Genomic DNA, 19,656 nt, shown 5'->3' with positions numbered 1-19,656 from the left:
GCTCACGATATTGTGCTGGGTATATAACGTTTAGTGTGTACCCAGCTTTAGGAGTAAAGTGGAAGCTTTTCAAAGCCACTGATTGTCTGTGGTTCTGCCCAAGGGATTTTAAAGCAATAACAAGAGATATGGTAAGAACTTACCTTTGTTATCTCTGTTTCTACGAAGTCCATAGGGTCCACAGGGTTGACCTTGGGGTTATAGCTGGAACAGGATCCATGGGCACCACACAGTTAAGCTTTTAGCTCCCAGGACGCACTTGGGTCCTCCTCTATACCCCGCCCCCGAGCCACAGGCACCTCAGTTGGTAAGCAGCCTAGGCCGGAGGAGAATATGGAACAGAGAGAAGGAAGACTGGAACACACAAGAAACCATACTCACAGCAATAGGAGACGGAAAACCGGTGACCAGCCACACAGCCCATTTGAAGCCAGGTGCGTCAGGGCGGGCGCCCTGTGGACCTTATGGACTTCGTAGAAACAGAGATAACAAAGGTAAGTTCTTACCATATCTCTTGTTTTCTACTTCAGGGTCCACAGGGTTGACCTTGGGGATGTCCCAAAGCAGTTCAACTAAGGGCGGGGACGCTCCTGTGCTGAAAGGAGCACTCGGCGCCCAAAGGAAGCATCCTGAGAGGCGAAGGTGTCAAACGCATAGAACCTCAAAAACGTTTGAATAGAAGACCAAGTGGCCGCCTTACACAGCTGAACAGCAGAAGCGCCACGTCTAGCAGCCCAAGAGGGACCCACAGAACGAGTGGAATGAGCCTTAACAGAGGCTGGCACAGGTAAACCCTCTTGTGCATAAGCCTCACAAATAACGGAACGAAGCCAACGGGCTAACGTTTGTTTGTTGGCAGGCCAACACCTCTTGTGAAAACCAAAGAGGATAAACAAGGAATCAGACTTCCTAACCGAAGCCGTCCGGTCTACATAAATTCTAAGCGCCCGGACCACATCTAAGGAAGTCTCACCAGCTGAAAGATCAGGGGACTGAAAAGCTGGCACAACAAGTTCCTGATTAATGTGGAACTTCGAGACCACTTTGGGCAAAAACTCAGGACGAGTGCGGAGCACCGCTCTGTCCTGGTGAAAAATCAGGAAAGGAGGGCGACAGGAAAGCGCCCCCAATTCAGACACCCTCCTGGCCGAAGCAATTGCCAGGAGAAAAACCGTCTTAAATGTCAGCCACTTGAGCTCCACCGCCTCAAGAGGCTCAAACGGAGGACCCTGCAGGACCCGTAGCACCACCGCCAAGTCCCAAGGAGCCACAGGAGGCACAAAGGGAGGCTGGATCCTGAGAACACCCTGGAAAAAGGTGTGAATGTCTGGTAGTATTGCAATCCGCCGTTGAAACCACACGGACAAGGCGGACACATGAACCTTCAGAGATGCAAGGCGTAAGCCGAGATCCAATCCTGACTGAAGAAATTCCAAGATCCTAGAAACTCGGAACACCTGAGGATCATAATGTCTGGACTCACACCACTGAAAGTAAGTGTGCCACACTCTGTGATAAATCCGTGCTGAAGCAGGCTTGCGTGCCCTGAGCATGGTACCAATAACCGAACTGGAGAAGCCCCGAGACCTCAAGACGGCTGTCTCAAGAGCCACGCCGTCAAAGACAGCCGACCCAGATCCGGGTAAAAGCAGGGCCCCTGAGACAACAGGTCCCGACGCTGAGGAAGAAGGTACGGAGCGTCGATGGAGAGGCTCCTGAGATCGGAGTACCAAGGACGTCTGGGCCACGCCGGAGCTACCAGCACGAGCATGCCGCCGTCCTGCTTGAATTTCCGCAGAACCCGAGGAAGCAGGGATAGCGGAGGAAACAGATACGCCAGGTGAAACGTCCATTTCACCGACAGCGCGTCCACCAGACTTGCGCCAGCGTCTCTTGTCCTTGACCCGTAAACGGGCAACTTGTGATTGTGACGGGAGGCCATCAAGTCCAGCTCCGGCAGTCCCCACCTGTCCACGAGTAGCTGAAACACCTCTGGGTGAAGCGACCATTCCCCGGGATGCACGTCGTGACGGCTGAGGAAGTCCGCCTCCCAATTGAGGACTCCGGGGATGAAGACCGCCGAGATCGCCGGAATGTGACCCTCCGCCCAAGTCAGGATACGAGACACCTCCGACATCGATGCCTGACTGCGAGTTCCGCCTTGGTGGTTGATATACGCCACCGTGGTGGCGTTGTCGGACTGCACCTGTACCGCCCTTCCGTGAAGAGCGGGGCCGGACGACTGCAGGGCCCTGTATACTGCCCGCAGTTCCAGGATGTTGATGGGGAGAAGTGCTTCTTCCGCTGACCAACGACCCTGAAGCGACAAAGAGCCGGTCACTGCCCCCCAACCCCGGAGACTGGCATCCGTCGTGAGCAGGACCCAGTCCGGGATCCAAAATGGGCGCCCCTCGACCAGATGAGCTGTCTGAAGCCACCAAGCCAAAGATTGCCGAACGTCCGGAGACAACACCAGCACCTGAGAGCGGATCCGGTGAGGTAACCCGTTCCATTCTGATAGAATCAGCCCCTGCAGGGGCCGGGAATGGAACTGGGCAAATTCCACCATGTCGAGTGTCGACACCATGGACCCCAGAACTCTCATAGCCGAATGGACCGACAGGCGGCAACGGCTCAGGCAACTGTGTATCCGCAGCTGTAGGGAGGCGACCTTCTCCGGGGTCAGGAAGATCCTTTGCTGACGCGAATCCAGCAGGGCTCCCAAATGAACCATCCGCTGTGATGGAATCAGGGAGGACTTTTTCCAATTTATCAACCACCCGTGTGCTTGCAGGCAAGCGATCGTCAGGTGGAGATGTTGAAGCAGTACCTCCGGGGAGCTCGCCAGCAACAGGAGGTCGTCCAGATACGGCAGCAGCCGTACATTCTGGTTCCGAAGATGTGCGGCCATGACCGCCATAATCTTCGTGAACACCCTCGGTGCCGTGGAGAGACCAAAGGGTAGCGCCCGGAACTGATAGTGGTGTTGAAGGATAGCGAACCTCAGATACCGCTGGTGTGAAGATGCTATGGGAACATGGAGGTAGGCGTCCTGGATGTCCAGGGACACCATGTAATCCCCCGGTTCCATCGCCAGAATGATGGAACGTAACATTTCCATCCTGAACTTGGGAACTCTGAGGAATTTGTTCAGAGACTTCAAGTTGAGGATAGGGCGATGAGAACCATTGGGTTTCTGCACCAGAAACAGAGACGAATAATACCCCGTCCCTCGTTGTGATAGAGGAACGGGAACAATGACCCCTGCTTTCAGCAAGGACTCTATAGCCTCCTGAACCTGTAACGCCTTGGTCTTGTCCTGAGAAGGACTTGTGCAGAAAAACTGGTGGGGTGGTCTGTGCCGAAAAGACAGGGCGTACCCCTGGGAGACCACTTCTCGAACCCAGGCATCCGTGGTGGTATTGTGCCAGCACTGGGCAAATAGAAGAAGTCGGCCTCCCACTCTGAGGTCCCCCAGAGGGAGGCCCGTCCCATCAGGCCGCAGGTTTATCTTCCTGCTTGGAAGAAGGGCGCCGAGCACTCCAGGCTTGCTTCTTGGGTTTAGAGGCAGTCTTACTCGCAGACTGTCTCGGGAAGGACTGACCTTTCGCCTTACCCTGAACCCGAAAGGAACGAAAAGCCGAACTCCGAACCTTAGCAGGCAGTGCCGCCGAAGGGAGGAAGGCCGACTTGGATTTAGCCAGGGTGTCCACTATTTTGTCCAAGTCCGGACCAAATAGTAATTCCCCATTGAAAGGTAAGGCCTCCGGACCCTTATTTGAATCAGAGTCCGCTCTCCAGGACCGCAACCACAAGGATCGGCGGCCAGACACCGCTGCAGCCGATACCCGCGAGGTCAGCAGACTAGCATCTAAAGAAGCTTCACCAATGTAAGAAGCAGCGTCCCTCATTTGTCCCAACAACGCCCGCTGGACATCCGGAGCGTCGTCTGGGAAGGTATCTTCCAATGCATTGGCCCACCCCTCAATGGCCTTGGCCACCCAGGAGATGGCCATGGACGGTCGGGCCACCGCCCCGGAGAGGGAGTAAATAGACTTTAAGCAAGTCTCAACTTTCCTGTCCGTGGGATCCTTCAGCGAGGATATCGACGGTAATGGTAAGGTGGCGCCCCGAGTTAAACGGGTGACATGGGAATCCACCGCCGGTGGAGTTTCCCATTTTTTACAATGTGCTTCAGGGAAGGGGTAATTAGAAGCCAACCGCTTCTGAGGAAGGAATCTCTTACTGGGCGCCTGCCAAGCTACCGCCATATGACCCGTCAACTGATCCGACAGGGGAAACACCGCAAAAGCCACCTTAGTTTTTTTTGAAACTAGGAAACTTCGACTTAGGAACCGGTGCCTCATCCTCTATAAGAAGAATAGCTCGCACCGCCCTAACTAGTGCTCGCACATTAATGGACCGAGGCGTCCGAGTCAGTGTCATCAGGGACCTCCCCATCATCTGAGGAACCCTCTGAGTCCGATACCTGAGCAGCCCGTGTCATGAGTGGGCGTTTTGAAATCCTAGAAGGCATGTCAGTCTGCAACATTGACTGAAAAGCCGAGGAAGCGGCCGCCAAATTTTGCACGGAGTTGGAGAGCACATCCACCCATGGTGGAGGAGTCGCCATAGGGGCCTGAAAAGGTACCACAGGCTGCTGCGGCACAGGGGAAGCCTGTATATACCTAGGCAACCCCGCATAGGGACCTACTGATTGAGACCCAGGAGGACTCCGCAATAACTGCGGGACACCCGGGGAATGGGGGATGGTCGGCTGGGGCACCGCCCTAGTAGGGAGAGCAGTCGGGACCGACAGATGGTCCGCAATAGACACCAGCACTTGAGAAAACATCGCCCACGGTGGTTCCTGCGCCAGAGAAGGTCTGGATGGGCCAGGAGCCACCTGGCATCGACTACACAGGCCATCCTGTGACAAATCCTCCCTATCTACTCCTGCAGAACAGCGTCCGCAGGAGGCCAACACCGGAGCCACTGAGCGCTCAACCTCCTCGTCTGACATGACAGAATATATTATATATCTGGCACCAGGGTAGAAGTAAAACGCACTCACCGGTGTGCTGAACAACAGCCCACAATATGGCACAGAGTAGCACACAACTGTATGTGACGGACCTCACAAATACGTGATCTATATAAGTGAGGTCAGTAGAAACGCCCCTCCCCCACACACCTGTAGGGCTTGTAGGAGAAGTAAAGGGATAGGTATAAGCTGACAGTAAGTAGAAAATAAGCACAGACAGGCAGCACTAGCAAAAGTCACATACCATGCAGGAAGATATACTCACTGCACCTTTACACTACAATCAACCTGCCCAGATTCAGTGTCTGGGAGGGCTATAGTGCTGTGTACGCTGTTCTTAATCAGGGGAGAGGTACACAGGGGGACCGGTCCGCGTGCTCCCTGAGATCTGCGCTGCCACTGGGAAAATGGCCGCTGGAGACCTCAGAGGAGGAGTGGCCGTGTAACTGCAGCTCAGCGACGCCAGACTGCGTGCTGAAAGGCGCGCTGAGCTGAGGGGAGGAGCCGCTGACAGGGAAGGCTTCCTCCCCTGGCTGGCCATAACCCCAGGGATGCTGGCTTCCCGCTTGCCCCTTTATCCCTGGTGGTCTAGTGGTCCCACGGGTTATGGGGGGGGCCCGCCGCCACTGCCAGCAGCCTCCGGTCTGTCCCCAGGACCGGAGGCTAAAGGACTGCATTTAAGGCATTCCGCGCGCCGCCGCTAGCCAGCGACGCGCGGCTTACCTGAATCCCCGGCGACTCCGGCAGCAGTCCTGGGAGGTAGACAGAGTCCGGCTAGTACGGACTCTGCCCTCCCGCCACGATCTCCAGATCAGTACTGGCGTCGCGGCGCCAGTCGGTGATCAGAGCGGCAGCGTGGGCGTCTGTACAGACAGCCCTTCGCTGCCGTCTGTAGTAAAAAGAGATTAAAATAAATAAAATCTAACTTAAAATAAAAAGCTTCTGGGGGCTGCTCCTGCAGCCCCCCTGCGCGGTGACCGACTCCGGCCGGGCACCAGCTTACACTGAGGTGCCTGTGGCTCGGGGGCGGGGTATAGAGGAGGACCCAAGTGCATCCTGGGAGCTAAAAGCTTAACTGTGTGGTGCCCATGGATCCTGTTCCAGCTATAACCCCAAGGTCAACCCTGTGGACCCCCTATGGACCCTGAAGTAGAAATTATAAATGCTGGAAATGTGTTTTGCATTTAATATCACCATTTTACCCAGGCAGAAATGCCACTCCTGCTTCATTAGTGTACCCATAAATGTCTAGCAAGAGAGGCTGAACGCACCTGTACTCTAAATGACTACAGAAGCTGAGAAGTGTGCCCGATATCGGCGGATCGCCACGATAATTGTAGCGTGGGGGGGCGGCCGAGGGTTAAATATTGCTCGGTCGGGCATGCTGGATTGTCCAGCATGCCCGTCCGATGCGATATTACCCGGTAAACTGTCGGCCGCATCGGGCAGTGTATGCCCAGCGCAGCCGACAGACAGACATTTCCTGTGTTCCTTCCTACGGAAGGAACAGGGAAATGTCTCCTCCCCCAGGGGCGGAGCGTCGATGTCGGGTTATACACTCTGAGATTTCTCTTACAATGTATGCCGCGGACATCTGCGGCTGGCAGCCGGCCAGATAAAATGTCTGTCGGTCCGACAGACATTTTATCTGGCAGTGTATGCCCAGCATAAGACGGCACTGAAGTCCTCTTGTTTGGAGGATCCCAGTTGGATGCAGTATTTTAACACAAATGTTTCAATCAGAATAGAATAGGTTTACTCAGAACCAGCCGCTTTCCGAGGAACAGTTTTAGTGCAAGAAACAGGACTGGTATAGAGGAGAACAGAGGGAAACTTCACTACATTTGTGTGTCCCCCCCCCATTTTATCACCCCCATAAAGACACCTTGGTAATAAAATCATGTTTATTATTTGTCCAACATAGAAATTCACATACAAGAAGGAGCAGCGATATTTACACAAGTAGTGCATGAGAGTTCTGCACATAGCAGCATGTATACAGGGTGGGGGACATGCAGAATATACCAGCACCAGCCAGATAAGATTATATACGTGTCCTCTATACGTGGGAACGGGCGGGGGCTCAGCTGTCACTGTGGTTGTACATAGCATTCTCCTTGTTATGTGAAATCTCCCAACTGCTATGCAAAATCTTCGTGTTCCCCAGAGACGAGGGCTGGTCGGACTGGAAGGAGATCTTCACCTACAACAGGATTGGGGAGAGTGAGCAGGCTCTGTAGATGGTCATCGGAGCATCCCCAAATACATACTGACGGACCACCACAACTGCACTCTAATTAAATTAACCCCCCCACCCCTCCTTTGAACCAAGAATAAAGTAACCTACAACACAGCTGCGTCACCCTCTGGTCACATGGTGAGAGACGGGCTAGGGCTGGACCCTGCCCTGACGGTGCTCAGACTGTGGGACTGGTTTATAGTATTCAGGCCTCAGGGATAAACACAGGTCTGGTACTAGACTGTGCAGTACGACTTAGTCACAATCGGATACGACAAACCACTTCACAAGGAAAGAAAAAAAACACAGCACTGATAGGTTCTTTATCTCGGCACTGGCGCATCACTTCACAAGACGACGATTCATTTGATATACGACTGAGTCAATCAGTATATGAATCACAGCAGAAGGCGGCATGGAAAAAAGCAGCAGCCGATTCATTGCAGCTTTGTATACAGACTCAGACGCACACGGATATACAAGTGTCGCATATCAAATTAATCAGTGCAGTCTCGTGAATCTGCTTTATCGCACTGCGTTACGACTAAGATGCTTTTTTTTTCCCCCCAGGTGAAAAAGGATTCAATAAAAAAAGTAAAATACAAAAACACACTGCGCAAGGGACCTAAAATAGTCCTTAAATCTAGAAAAATGCAAATATTTTTTTTAAATGTAAGACAGAGATTGGATAGGGGATGTGTTCTCTCAATCATTACAGGTTGAGTCTCCCATATTACGAAATACGAAATATTTTTAGCATGACTGAAATAGTGAAATCTTTGATTTTTGATGGTTCAATGTACATAAACTTTGCTTAAGGCACAAAATTAAAGATAAATTATAAAATGACCTGCAGGCTGTGTGTGTATAAGGTGTATATAATGACCTGCATGAACATTGTCTGCAGCTGCGGATATTGTGAGGAAGAGACACTGCGAGAGGGCTCTACTTACCGGTCTGCCATGCACAGTGTTGCTGGGGGAGTTGTCCTCCTGCAAGATCTTTAGCGGAGAACGCCCAGGAGCAGCCGTGAGCAAGGTCTTCCTCGGGCGCTGGCGGACTTTCTTTGCGCCTATAAAAAAATAGGGATACAAGAGAAGTTGTCAGACATGATCACCCTGTAAAGATTTGACAGTTTATGCATCCATACCCGCCACGATTTTTTGCCATCAAACTCTTTCTATGTACCACAAATATGACAAAGTTATAAACAATTCCTTAGTCGTGGGCCCACCTGCTGCACGTGGGGATTTGCCCCGTGGATTCTGTAGCTGGAGAACAGGTGGAGTCAGATCTACTGAGGCCACAGGTTGGATAATTGGTAAGACCACTAGTTCCTCTGTTGCTTCTGGCTCCGTAGCATCAGGGGCAGGAAGGGGGCGTCCTGCTTCACTCGCCGGTTGGTCTTCATAAATGGCAACTGGACCCTCCACATCAGTAGCAGCAGCAGGGCTTCCTTCTATCCCAGAATCCTCTGCTACAAACACCTCACTGAGCTGCTTGGCCAAAAGGTTCAAGGAAGCTGAAGGGGAGTAGATAATTAGTGGCACGCTTACCCACAAATTCCTATGCGCCCCCACTTTTTTTTTTTTTTCCCCCACACAGATCCACCCACTGCAGTACATTTAGCACTGCACTCACCATGTAAAGACTGTCGCAAGGGGGTGCGGAAAATTCCTTGTGTAGGGGAGCGTGGGTCACTTGTTACCGTGGGCTCTACAACTCCTTCCTCTTCTACCACCAAAGGACTGCTCCGTGAAGAATGTCCAACCTGTACAAGCCACGTGACCGGTCACTATATGTGGTGTGCATATTCAGTCAGACAAAGCCTATTTTTTGTTTTTTCCCCAGAGTTTTGTTTACCACAAAGAAAAAAAAAAAAAAGCCTGCGTCTCTCAGAGATCGGTCAGTGACCACCAGCTGCTAAATCCCTGTTGGTTTAATTGATATAACAAGAGATATGGTAAGAACTTACCTTTGTTATCTCTGTTTCTACGAAGTCCATAGGGTCCACAGGGTTGACCTTGGGGTTATAGCTGGAACAGGATCCATGGGCACCACACAGTTAAGCTTTTAGCTCCCAGGATGCACTTGGGTCCTCCTCTATACCCCGCCCCCGAGCCACAGGCACCTCAGTTGGTAAGCAGCCTAGGCCGGAGGAGAATATGGAACAGAGAGAAGGAAGACTGGAACACACAAGAAACCATACTCACAGCAATAGGAGACGGAAAACCGGTGACCAGCCACACAGCCCATTTGAAGCCAGGTGCGTCAGGGCGGGCGCCCTGTGGACCCTATGGACTTCGTAGAAACAGAGATAACAAAGGTAAGTTCTTACCATATCTCTTGTTTTCTACTTCAGGGTCCATAGGGGGTCCACAGGGTTGACCTTGGGGATGTCCCAAAGCAGTACAACTAAGGGCGGGGACGCTCCTGTGCTGAAAGGAGTACCCGGCGCCCAAAGGATGCATCCTGAGAGGCAAAGGTGTCAAACGCATAGAACCTCAAAAACGTTTGAATAGAAGACCAAGTGGCCGCCCTACACAGCTGAACAGCAGAAGCGCCACGTCTAGCAGCCTAAGAGGGACCCACAGAACGAGTGGAATGAGCCTTAACAGAGGCTGGCACAGGTAAGCCCTCCTGTGCATAAGCCTCACAAATAACGGAACGAAGCCAACGGGCTAACGTTTGTTCGTTGGCAGGCCAACCCCTCTTGTGAAAACCAAAGAGGATAAACAAGGAATCAGACTTCCTAACCGAAGCCGTCCGGTCTACATAAATTCTAAGCGCCCGGACCACATCTAAGGAAGTCTCACCAGCTGAAAGATCAGGGGACTGAAAAGCTGGCACAACAAGTTCCTGATTAATATGGAACTTCGAGACCACTTTGGGCAAAAACTCAGGACGAGTGCGGAGCACCGCTCTGTCCTGGTGAAAAATCAGGAAAGGAGGGCGACAGGAAAGCGCCCCCAATTCAGACACCCTCCTGGCCGAAGCAATTGCCAGGAGAAAAACCGTCTTAAATGTCAGCCACTTGAGCTCCACCGCCTCAAGAGGCTCAAACGGAGGACCCTGCAGGACCCGTAGCACCACCGCCAAGTCCCAAGGAGCCACAGGAGGCACAAAGGGAGGCTGGATCCTGAGAACACCTTGGAAAAAGGTGTGAACGTCTGGTAGTATTGCAATCCGCCGTTGAAACCACACGGACAAGGCGGACACATGAACCTTCAGAGATGCAAGGCGTAAGCCGAGATCCAATCCTGACTGAAGAAATTCCAAGATCCTAGAAACTCGGAACACCTGAGGATCATAAAGTCTGGACTCACACCACTGAAAGTAAGTGTGCCACACTCTGTGATAAATCCGTGCTGAAGCAGGCTTGCGTGCCCTGAGCATCGTACCAATAACCGAACTGGAGAAGCCCCGAGACCTCAAGACGGCTGTCTCAAGAGCCACGCCGTCAAAGACAGCCGACCCAGATCCGGGTAAAGGCAGGGCCCCTGAGACAACAGGTCCCGGCGTTGAGGAAGAAGGTACGGAGCGTCGATGGAGAGGCTCCTGAGATCGGAGTACCAAGGACGTCTGGGCCACGCCGGAGCTACCAGCACGAGCATGCCGCCGTCCTGCTTGAATTTCCACAGAACCCGAGGAAGCAGGGATATCGGAGGAAACAGATACGCCAGGCGAAACGTCCATGTCACCGACAGCGCGTCCACCAGACTTGCACCTGCGTCTCTTGTCCTTGACCCGTAAACGGGCAACTTGTGATTGTGACGGGAGGCCATCAAGTCCAGCTCCGGCAGTCCCCACCTGTCCACGAGTAGCTGAAACACCTCTGGGTGAAGCGACCATTCCCCGGGATGCACGTCGTGACGGCTGAGGAAGTCCGCCTCCCAATTGAGGACTCCGGGGATGAAGACCGCCGAGATCGCTGGAATGTGACTCTCCGCCCAAGACAGGATACGAGACACCTCCGACATCGCTGCCTGACTGCGAGTTCCGCCTTGGTGATTGATATACGCCACCGTGGTGGCGTTGTCGGACTGCACCTGTACCGCCCTTCCGTGAAGAGCGGGGCCGGACGACTGCAGGGCCTTGTATACTGCCCGCAGTTCCAGGATGTTGATGGGGAGAAGTGCTTCTTCCGCTGACCAACGACCCTGAAGCGACAAAGAGCCGGTCACTGCCCCCCAACCCCGGAGACTGGCATCCGTCGTGAGCAGGACCCAGTCCGGGATCCAAAATGGGCGCCCCTCGACCAGATGAGCTGTCTGAAGCCACCAAGCCAAAGATAGCCGAACGTCCGGAGACAACACCAGCACCTGAGAGCGGATCCGGTGAGGTAACCCGTTCCATTCTGATAGAATCAGCCCCTGCAGGGGCCGGGAATGGAACTGGGCAAATTCCACCATGTCGAATGTCGACACCATGGACCCCAGAACTCTCATAGCCGAATGGACCGACAGGCGGCAACGGCTCAGGCAACTGCGTATCTGCAGCTGTAGTGAGGCGACCTTCTCCGGAGTCAGGAAGATCCTTTGCTGACGCGAATCCAGCAGGGCTCCCAAATGAACCATCCGCTGTGATGGAATCAGAGAGGACTTTTTCCAATTTATCAACCACCCGTGTGCTTGCAGGCAAGCGATCGTCAGGTGGAGATGTTGAAGCAGTACCTCCGGGGAGCTCGCCAGCAACAGGAGGTCGTCCAGGTACGGCAGCAGCCGTACATTCTGGTTCCGAAGATGTGCGGCCATGACCGCCATAATCTTCGTGAACACCCTCGGTGCCGTGGAGAGACCAAAGGGTAGCGCCCGGAACTGATAGTGGTGTTGAAGGATAGCGAACCTCAGATACCGCTGGTGTGAAGATGCTATCGGAACATGGAGGTAGGCGTCCTGGATGTCCAGGGACACCATGTAATCCCCCGGTTCCATCGCCAGAATGATGGAACGTAACGTTTCCATCCTGAACTTGGGAACTCTGAGGAATTTGTTCAGAGACTTCAAGTTGAGGATAGGGCGATGAGAACCATTGGGTTTCTGCACCAGAAACAGAGACGAATAATACCCCGTCCCTCGTTGTGATAGAGGAACGGGAACAATGACCCCTGCTTTCAGCAAGGACTCTATAGCCTCCTGAACCTGTAACGCCTTGGTCTTGTTCTGAGAAGGACTTGTGCAGAAAAACTGGTGGGGTGGTCTGTGCCGAAAAGACAGGGCGTACCCCTGGGAGACCACTTCTCGAACCCAGGCATCCGTGGTGGTATTGTGCCAGCACTGGGCAAATAGAAGAAGTCGGCCTCCCACTCTGAGGTCCCCCAGAGGGAGGCCCGTCCCATCAGGCCGTAGGTTTATCTTCCTGCTTGGAAGAAGGGCGCCGAGCACTCCAGGCTTGCTTCTTGGGTTTAGAGGCCGTCTTACTCGCAGACTGTCTCGGGAAGGACTGACCTTTCGCCTTACCCTGAACCCGAAAGGAACGAAAAGCCGAACTCCGAACCTTAGCAGGCAGTGCCGCCGAAGGGAGGAAGGCCGACTTGGATTTAGCCAGGGTGTCCACTATTTTGTCCAAGTCCGGACCAAATAGTAATTCCCCATTGAAAGGTAAGGCCTCCAGACCTTTCTTTGAATCAGAGTCCGCTCTCCAGGACCGCAACCATAAGGATCGGCGGGCAGACACCGCTGCAGCCGATACCCGCGAGGTCAGCAGACTAGCATCTAAAGAAGCTTCTCCAATGTAAGAAGCGGCGTCCCTCATCTGTCCCAACAACGCCCGCTGGACATCCGGAGCGTCGTCCGGGAAGGTATCTTCCAATGCATTGGCCCACCCCTCAATGGCCTTGGCCACCCAGGAAATGGCCATGGACGGTCGGGCCACCGCCCCGGAGAGGGAGTAAATAGACTTTAAGCAAGTCTCAACTTTCCTGTCCGTGGGATCCTTCAGCGAGGATATCGACGGTAATGGTAAGGTGGCGCCCCGAGTTAAACGGGTGACATGGGAATCCACCGCCGGTGGAGTTTCCCATTTTTTACAATGTGCCTCAGGGAAGGGGTAATTAGAAGCCAACCGCTTCTGAGGAAGGAATCTCTTACTGGGCGCCTGCCAAGCTACCGCCATATGATCCGTCAACTGATCCGACAGGGGAAACACCGCAGAAGCCACCTTAGTTTTTTTGAAACTAGGAAACTTCGACCTAGGAACCGGTGCCTCATCCTCTATAAGAAGAATAGCTCGCACCGCCCTAACTAGTGCTCGCACATTAATGGACGACTTGGTATCCATTTCCTGGACCGAGGCGTCCGAGTCAGTGTCATCAGGGACCTCCCCATCATCTGAGGAACCCTCTGAGTCCGATACCTGAGCAGCCCGTGTCATGAGTGGGCGTTTAGAAATCCTAGAAGGCATGTCAGTCTGCAACATTGACTGAAAAGCCGAGGAAGCGGCCGCCAAATTTTGCACGGAGTTGGAGAGCACATCCACCCATGGTGGAGGCGTCGCCATAGGGGCCTGAAAAGGTACCACAGGCTGCTGCGGCACAGGGGAAGCCTGTATATACCTAGGCAACCCCGCATAGGGACCTACTGATTGAGACCCAGGGGGACTCCGCAATAACTGCGGGACACCCGGGGAATGGGGGATGGTCGGCTGGGGCACCGCCCTAGTAGGGAGAGCAGTCGGGACCGACAGATGGTCCGCAATAGACACCAGCACTTGAGAAAACATCGCCCACGGTGGTTCCTGCGTCAGAGAAGGTCTGGATGGGCCAGGAGCCACCTGGCATCGACTACACAGGCCATCCTGTGACAAATCCTCCCTATCTACTCCTGCAGAACAGCGTCCGCAGGAGGCCAACACCGGAGCCACTGAGCGCTCAACCTCCTCGTCTGACATGACAGAATATATTATATATCTGGCACCAGGGTAGAAGTAAAACGCACTCACCGGTGTGCTGAACAACAGCCCACAATATGGCACTGAGTAGCACACAACTGTATGTGACGGACCTCACAAATACGTGATCTATATAAGTGAGGTCAGTAGAAACGCCCCTCCCCCACACACCTGCAGGGCTTGTAGGAGAAGTAAAGGGATAGGTATAAGCTGACAGTAAGCGGAAAATAAGCACAGACGGCAGCACTAGCAAAAAGTCACATACCATTCAGGAAGATATACTCACTGCACCTTTACACTACAATCAACCTGCCCAGATTCAGTGTCTGGGAGGGCTATAGTGCTGTGTACGCTGTCCTTAATCAGGGGAGAGGTACACAGGGGGACCGGTCCGCGTGCTCCCTGAGATCTGCGCTGCCACTGGGAAAATGGCCGCTGGAGACCTCAGAGGAGGAGTGGCCGAGGAATCTGCAGCTCAGCGACGCCAGACTGCGTGCTGAAAGGCGCGCTGAGCTGAGGGGAGGAGCCGCTGACAGGGAAGGCTTCCTCCCCTGGCTGGCCATTAACCCCAGGGATGCTGGCTTCCCGCTTGCCGGTTATCCCTGGTGGTCTAGTGGTCCCACGGGTTATGGGGGGGCCCGCCGCCACTGCCAGCAGCCTCCGGTCTGTCCCCCGGACCGGAGGCTAAAGGACTGCATTTAAGGCATTCCGCGCGCCGCCGCTAGCCAGCGACGCGCGGCTTACCTGAATCCCCGGCGACTCCGGCAGCAGTCCTGGGAGGTAGACAGAGTCCGGCTAGTACGGACTCTGCCCTCCCGCCGCGATCCCCAGATCAGTACTGGCGTTGCGGCGCCAGTCGGGGATCAGAGCGGCAGCGTGGGCGTCTGTACAGACAGCCCTTCGCTGCCGTCTGTAGTAAAAATAGATTAAAAATAAATAAAATTTAACTTAAAATAAAAGCTTTTGGGGGCTGCTCCTGCAGCCCCCCTGCGCGGTGACCGACTCCGGCCGGGCACCAGCTTACACTGAGGTGCCTGTGGCTCGGGGGCGGGGTATAGAGGAGGACCCAAGTGCATCCTGGGAGCTAAAAGCTTAACTGTGTGGTGCCCATGGATCCTGTTCCAGCTATAACCCCAAGGTCAACCCTGTGGACCCCCTATGGACCCTGAAGTAGAAATATAACCGTTTTTCTAATCAATAGTTTGTCAGTTCTGTGTATTTTACATTTCCCCTTCCGTAGACATGAACATAATTTCGCTGCAATTTTTAAGCTTTCTTGAAACACTAGATGTACTGATCCCAATAGAATCAGCAATATGATGAACACCCCGTGTTATGCACTTTTTCTAGTGCCAACTTTAAATCCACAAAAAAAAAAAGTACTTTGTCCTAATCAACCTGCGCAACACTGTAAAGAGACCACACGCCTAAATGACACATTAATCCTCACTTTATATAGATTAAGCTGCTTCCCTGATCACACAAGTTATGTGATCTATAATCATAAGGGGGCGATTCAATTCAGCGCGATGGCCCTGATGTGACGTTCTGGAAATACACATCTCCTCCATCAAAATCACACGTTTTTACCTTGTACCCCCCTAGAGATGCGCAGCAAAACCTTTTGGGAGTAATGTAAACGGACGATACGTGCAGCGAGCATTGCAGCATATCTCTAGTAATTAAATTCCCCCCTTAGTATGAGAACTGGGTTGAGTTACAGTAGTTAGACATTAACACAGAAAGTGAGATGCTCGGGGACCTTTGTTCCATCCTATTCTGCTGTATAAATAAATCCCAACTGTGATCCTGTAAAACTGCAAATTAGACTTCTATGTAGTTTGGCCAATTTACTCCCAACTGGAGAATTATTTTCATCAGGATCATGCTACACCCACCTCAATGGGCGTCCTCGTGATTCCTGCAGTAGGAGAGCGGGGGTCAGTCACATGTGACAGATGGAGATTCCGCAGAGGACGTGACGGAGTTGTCTGCATTTTGGACTCTGTTATTCCCATGTTAGAAAAGGTACAAACCAATGAGACAAGTCTGGATTTGAAGAGAGAGTCCATTGTTAGGATCAAGTAAACACATTCATCCGCCTCTAAAAACATACGTTCAGGCAGTTATAAGTTACCAATGTAACACTACAGCAAAGTGCAACACTCAATGTGTATATGCAGATACAACTAGTATATTGATAACACTGACGGCATTTAACAAATTCATATCCTAGGCCTAAAGCCAGCTGCATTAAACATACAACTCTCGTCCGTCCAGGGGTGTAACAATAGGAAGCACAGGCAACCGGGGGGGGGGGGGGGACCCTAATTGCTCTACACCGTGTTCCAGCTCCCCCTACACCATACTTTCCCAAACATTCCACCATATCTCTACTACACCCTACTGTTCCATCTGCCCCTCTATCATATACTCTGTACAGCCTATTATTCCATCTGCCTCCCAACCAAATCTCTACACCCTACTGTTCCATCTGCCCCTCTATCATATACTCTGTACAGCCTATTATTCCATCTGCCTCCCAACCAAATCTCTACACCCTACTGTACCATCTGCCCCTCTATCATATACTCTGTACAGCCTATTATTCCATCTGCCCCCCCCCTACTATATATCTCCCTACTGTTCCATCTGCCCCCCCTACTATATATCTCCCTACTGTTCCATCTGCCCCCCCTACTATATATCTCCCTACTGTTCCATCTGCCCCCCCTACTATATATCTCCCTACTGTTCCATCTGCCCCCCCTACTATATATCTCCCTACTGTTCCATCTGCCCCCCCTACTATATATCTCCCTACTGTTCCATCTGCCCCCCCTACTATATATCTCCCTACTGTTCCATCTGCCCCCCTACTATATCGACACCCCATGCCCCAGCTCCCTCAAGCTGTGCCCCTCACTCCCTGTGCCCCAGCTTCCTCATATCCTGTGCCCAAGCTCTCTCATGCCCCTTCACACCCTGTGCCCAACAGCTCACCCGCACTACAGGACCTACCTGGACACCGATCAGCGCACCTGTGACCTGACCCTGTGCAAATCACCAGCACCCACATAACACGCATCATACCTGTCGCTTCCCCGGATCCGCGATCCCGCAGCGTCAGCCAGAGTCAGACTCACACAGCTGCTGCTGACCCCAGCTCAACCGCAACATTCAAACTCCCCGCCACAGCCAATCACGGGTCTCGCCTCACCGATTGGCGGTGTACTGTCCCGCCTCCGTGTACCCGCCAATTGTATTCCTCAGAAGCCAGTCGTTGGCTGCTATACTAGCCGGTGATTGGTTAGTGTTGGCGTCAATGAAACAGCTCTTGGTCGATGCTTACACTTATTGCACTGCCCGTTTAGTTGTTATCAAAGAACAGCCAATGAGCGTTCCTTCCATTCAGCCAGTTAGAGAGCAAAACTTTTTGGAGTACTGCGGCGGCCATTATTGAGGAGACCAAAGTCAGTTGCAGGCGAAGCCGTTGCCACCAGCAAAATGGCTCCAATAACGGGGACATAATGAGTTTATGTTTTTTCATACAAAAAAAAATGACTATCTTCTTACAACTGATAAGTTTGCAAAAATATCCATAATAATAATTTCCAGTGGGCTTTCCAGAGTTTAAAGCTTTATTTGTCCCTGGAATTTGAAATGTCCTTATTTTCCAGTAATGAACAACTGTACAATAAAATTCTTCTGCTCCTTCCTGTAGAATGCATTTTTTACCCCTCATTCTTATTCTGCGTATTATTATTATTATATTATTAATAATAATATTATTATTATTATTAATAATATTAAATAGGAGTATTTAAATTGCAAACAGCACAACTTAATAAAATGTAATAACGGGCACAGCAGCTCATATACAATAATTAGCATATTGCATACTCTGGACCTCATTCAGAGTCGGTCGTAGCGGCCGCACAGTCGTATGCCACCGATGTTCGCTAAACTGCGCATGCGTAAAGTTCGCAGTGCGCGTGCGCAAACTAGCTGCTACGATCACAAATTTCTCTCTCCTTGAACACAGCCAGGTCGGTAGTTTGAGTGACAGAATGAGGCGTTTGTGGGTGGTAACAGGGGAAGGTGCTTGAAAACGGGGGAGTGGAGATCCGAACGCAGGCGTGCCTAATTATGCGAACGGCGTTTTATGGGAGTGTATAATTAACAAAGTAGTGTCATGGCACACGTGACATGGGAGGTTTGTACACTGACCTGATCGTAGTGCATAAGAGATGGTATGGTCAACCTTAAGCTCTACGACCAGATTCGATGGTTACCGATGGTCTCGATTAATCCTTATATGCCCGGAGGTGACGTGTAATGCGTACGAGAAGGGGGCGTATTTTTTGCTTACGGACGCATCCTCCCCTTGGTCGGCCAGCTAACGATCCGATCTTAAGGACGCAACTTCCGAGGGCATAATTTGCATATCCGGCCCCTTTTCCCTTACGACCGTGCGGCCGCAACGACCGACTCTAAATGAGGTCCTCAGACCCTCCAACATGACCCGTTCCATTAGATACAAAATGATCTGCTCCTGGACTTCCCTCTTAATATGATTGCAGCCACTTGTGTTAAAAACACCTGTCTCATCAATTAACTAGTTCAACACAGAATCGGTATGAAATACCGATGGACGGGATGCCGGCTGTCAGTACGCTGACATCGGCATCCCGAAGGTTCTAATACCGACAGGGGAACGGTGAGTAATGTTACCCTGTCCTATTTACCCCCTAACCCTCCTTTCCTGCACCCTCATGCTAACCCTCCCGGTAAGTGCCTAAACCTAACCCTCTAACCGCCCCCCCCTCCCCCCACCCGGCTGATACTTACCTTTCCCCGGTCTCCTTACGATCGGGATGCCATCTGCAGACCCTCCAACATGACCCGATCCATTAGGTACAAAATGCTCTGCCCCTGGACTTCCCTCTTAATTTATGATTGCAGACACCTGTGCTGAATCACTGTCTCATCTATTACCTAGTTCAACACAGGTGACTGCAATCATACATTGAGGGAGATGTATGAAACCCAGAAGCGGTATCAGGGCACGTTATGTGCGCTGATACCGCTTCTCCCCGATGTATGATCGGGGGTCTGGGCGGTAAATGACAGGGGCGCTATGCGCCCCTGTCATTATCGGCGCTATCTACAAGAAAGCAGCGCCAATAGCTTGGGCCATGTACGAACGGTCATACCGCATGACCGTTCGGCCGGCTGTAGCTGTCGTTATCGAAAGCTACAGCCTGGCGCTGCCCTATCCCCACAGCAGGGACAGCGCTGTCCCTGCTGGGGCTGCTGCCGGCTCCAGGTCTGCACGCGGGGATCTCGCGATACTTGCGAGATCCCGCGCATGCTCAGTGGAGCCGGCCGGGATTGACACACAGCGCGTCAGCCGCTGTGGTCTCTACTGGGTAGCGCCAGAGGGGGGAGCTAACGCTCCCCTTCTCCGGCCGATGAGATGTTC

General features: G+C 52.5%; 1 protein-coding gene across 3 annotated transcripts; it reads right to left on the bottom strand.

The window, feature by feature from the left end:
* Positions 1–6,934: 6,934 nt before the first annotated feature.
* CDCA3 (cell division cycle associated 3) lies at positions 6,935–17,481 on the bottom strand. 3 transcript variants are annotated; one of them, XM_088456065.1, is made up of 6 exons: positions 17,392–17,481; positions 16,070–16,220; positions 8,925–9,054; positions 8,518–8,805; positions 8,237–8,355; positions 6,935–7,247 (listed from the first exon to the last, which is right to left on the bottom strand). In XM_088456065.1, the coding sequence occupies exons 2-6, from the start codon at positions 16,187–16,189 to the stop codon at positions 7,128–7,130; spliced, it is 777 nt and encodes a 258-aa protein (XP_088312191.1). In that variant the 5' UTR covers positions 16,190–16,220; positions 17,392–17,481; the 3' UTR covers positions 6,935–7,127. The 3 variants fall into 3 exon arrangements, with proteins under 3 accessions (XP_088312191.1, XP_088312189.1, XP_088312190.1); XM_088456063.1 differs by lacking the exon at positions 17,392–17,481 and adding an exon at positions 17,265–17,385; XM_088456064.1 differs by lacking the exon at positions 17,392–17,481 and adding an exon at positions 17,193–17,256.
* Between the last annotated feature and the right edge of the window lie 2,175 nt (positions 17,482–19,656).

The sequence above is a fragment of the Taudactylus pleione genome, unplaced genomic scaffold (genome assembly GCF_031769625.1).
Source record: "Taudactylus pleione unplaced genomic scaffold, aTauple2 ptg000685l, whole genome shotgun sequence".
Lineage (NCBI taxonomy): Eukaryota > Metazoa > Chordata > Amphibia > Anura > Myobatrachidae > Taudactylus > Taudactylus pleione.
The sequence above is the reverse complement of the archived record's forward strand: the minus strand, read 5'-3'. Positions and strand labels throughout refer to the sequence as shown.

Excerpts from the sequence above, each read along its gene's own strand:
- CDCA3 (XM_088456065.1), bottom strand. The coding sequence starts at position 16,189 with ATGGGAATAACAGAGTCCAAAATGCAGACAACTCCGTCACGTCCTCTG. Across the intron at positions 8,806-8,924 it reads CTTGCGACAGTCTTTACATG|CTTCCTTGAACCTTTTGGCC; the intron begins GTGAGTGCAGTG and ends ACTCCCCTTCAG. Across the intron at positions 7,248-8,236 it reads ACACTGTGCATGGCAGACCG|GTGAAGATCTCCTTCCAGTC; the intron begins GTAAGTAGAGCC and ends ATCCTGTTGTAG.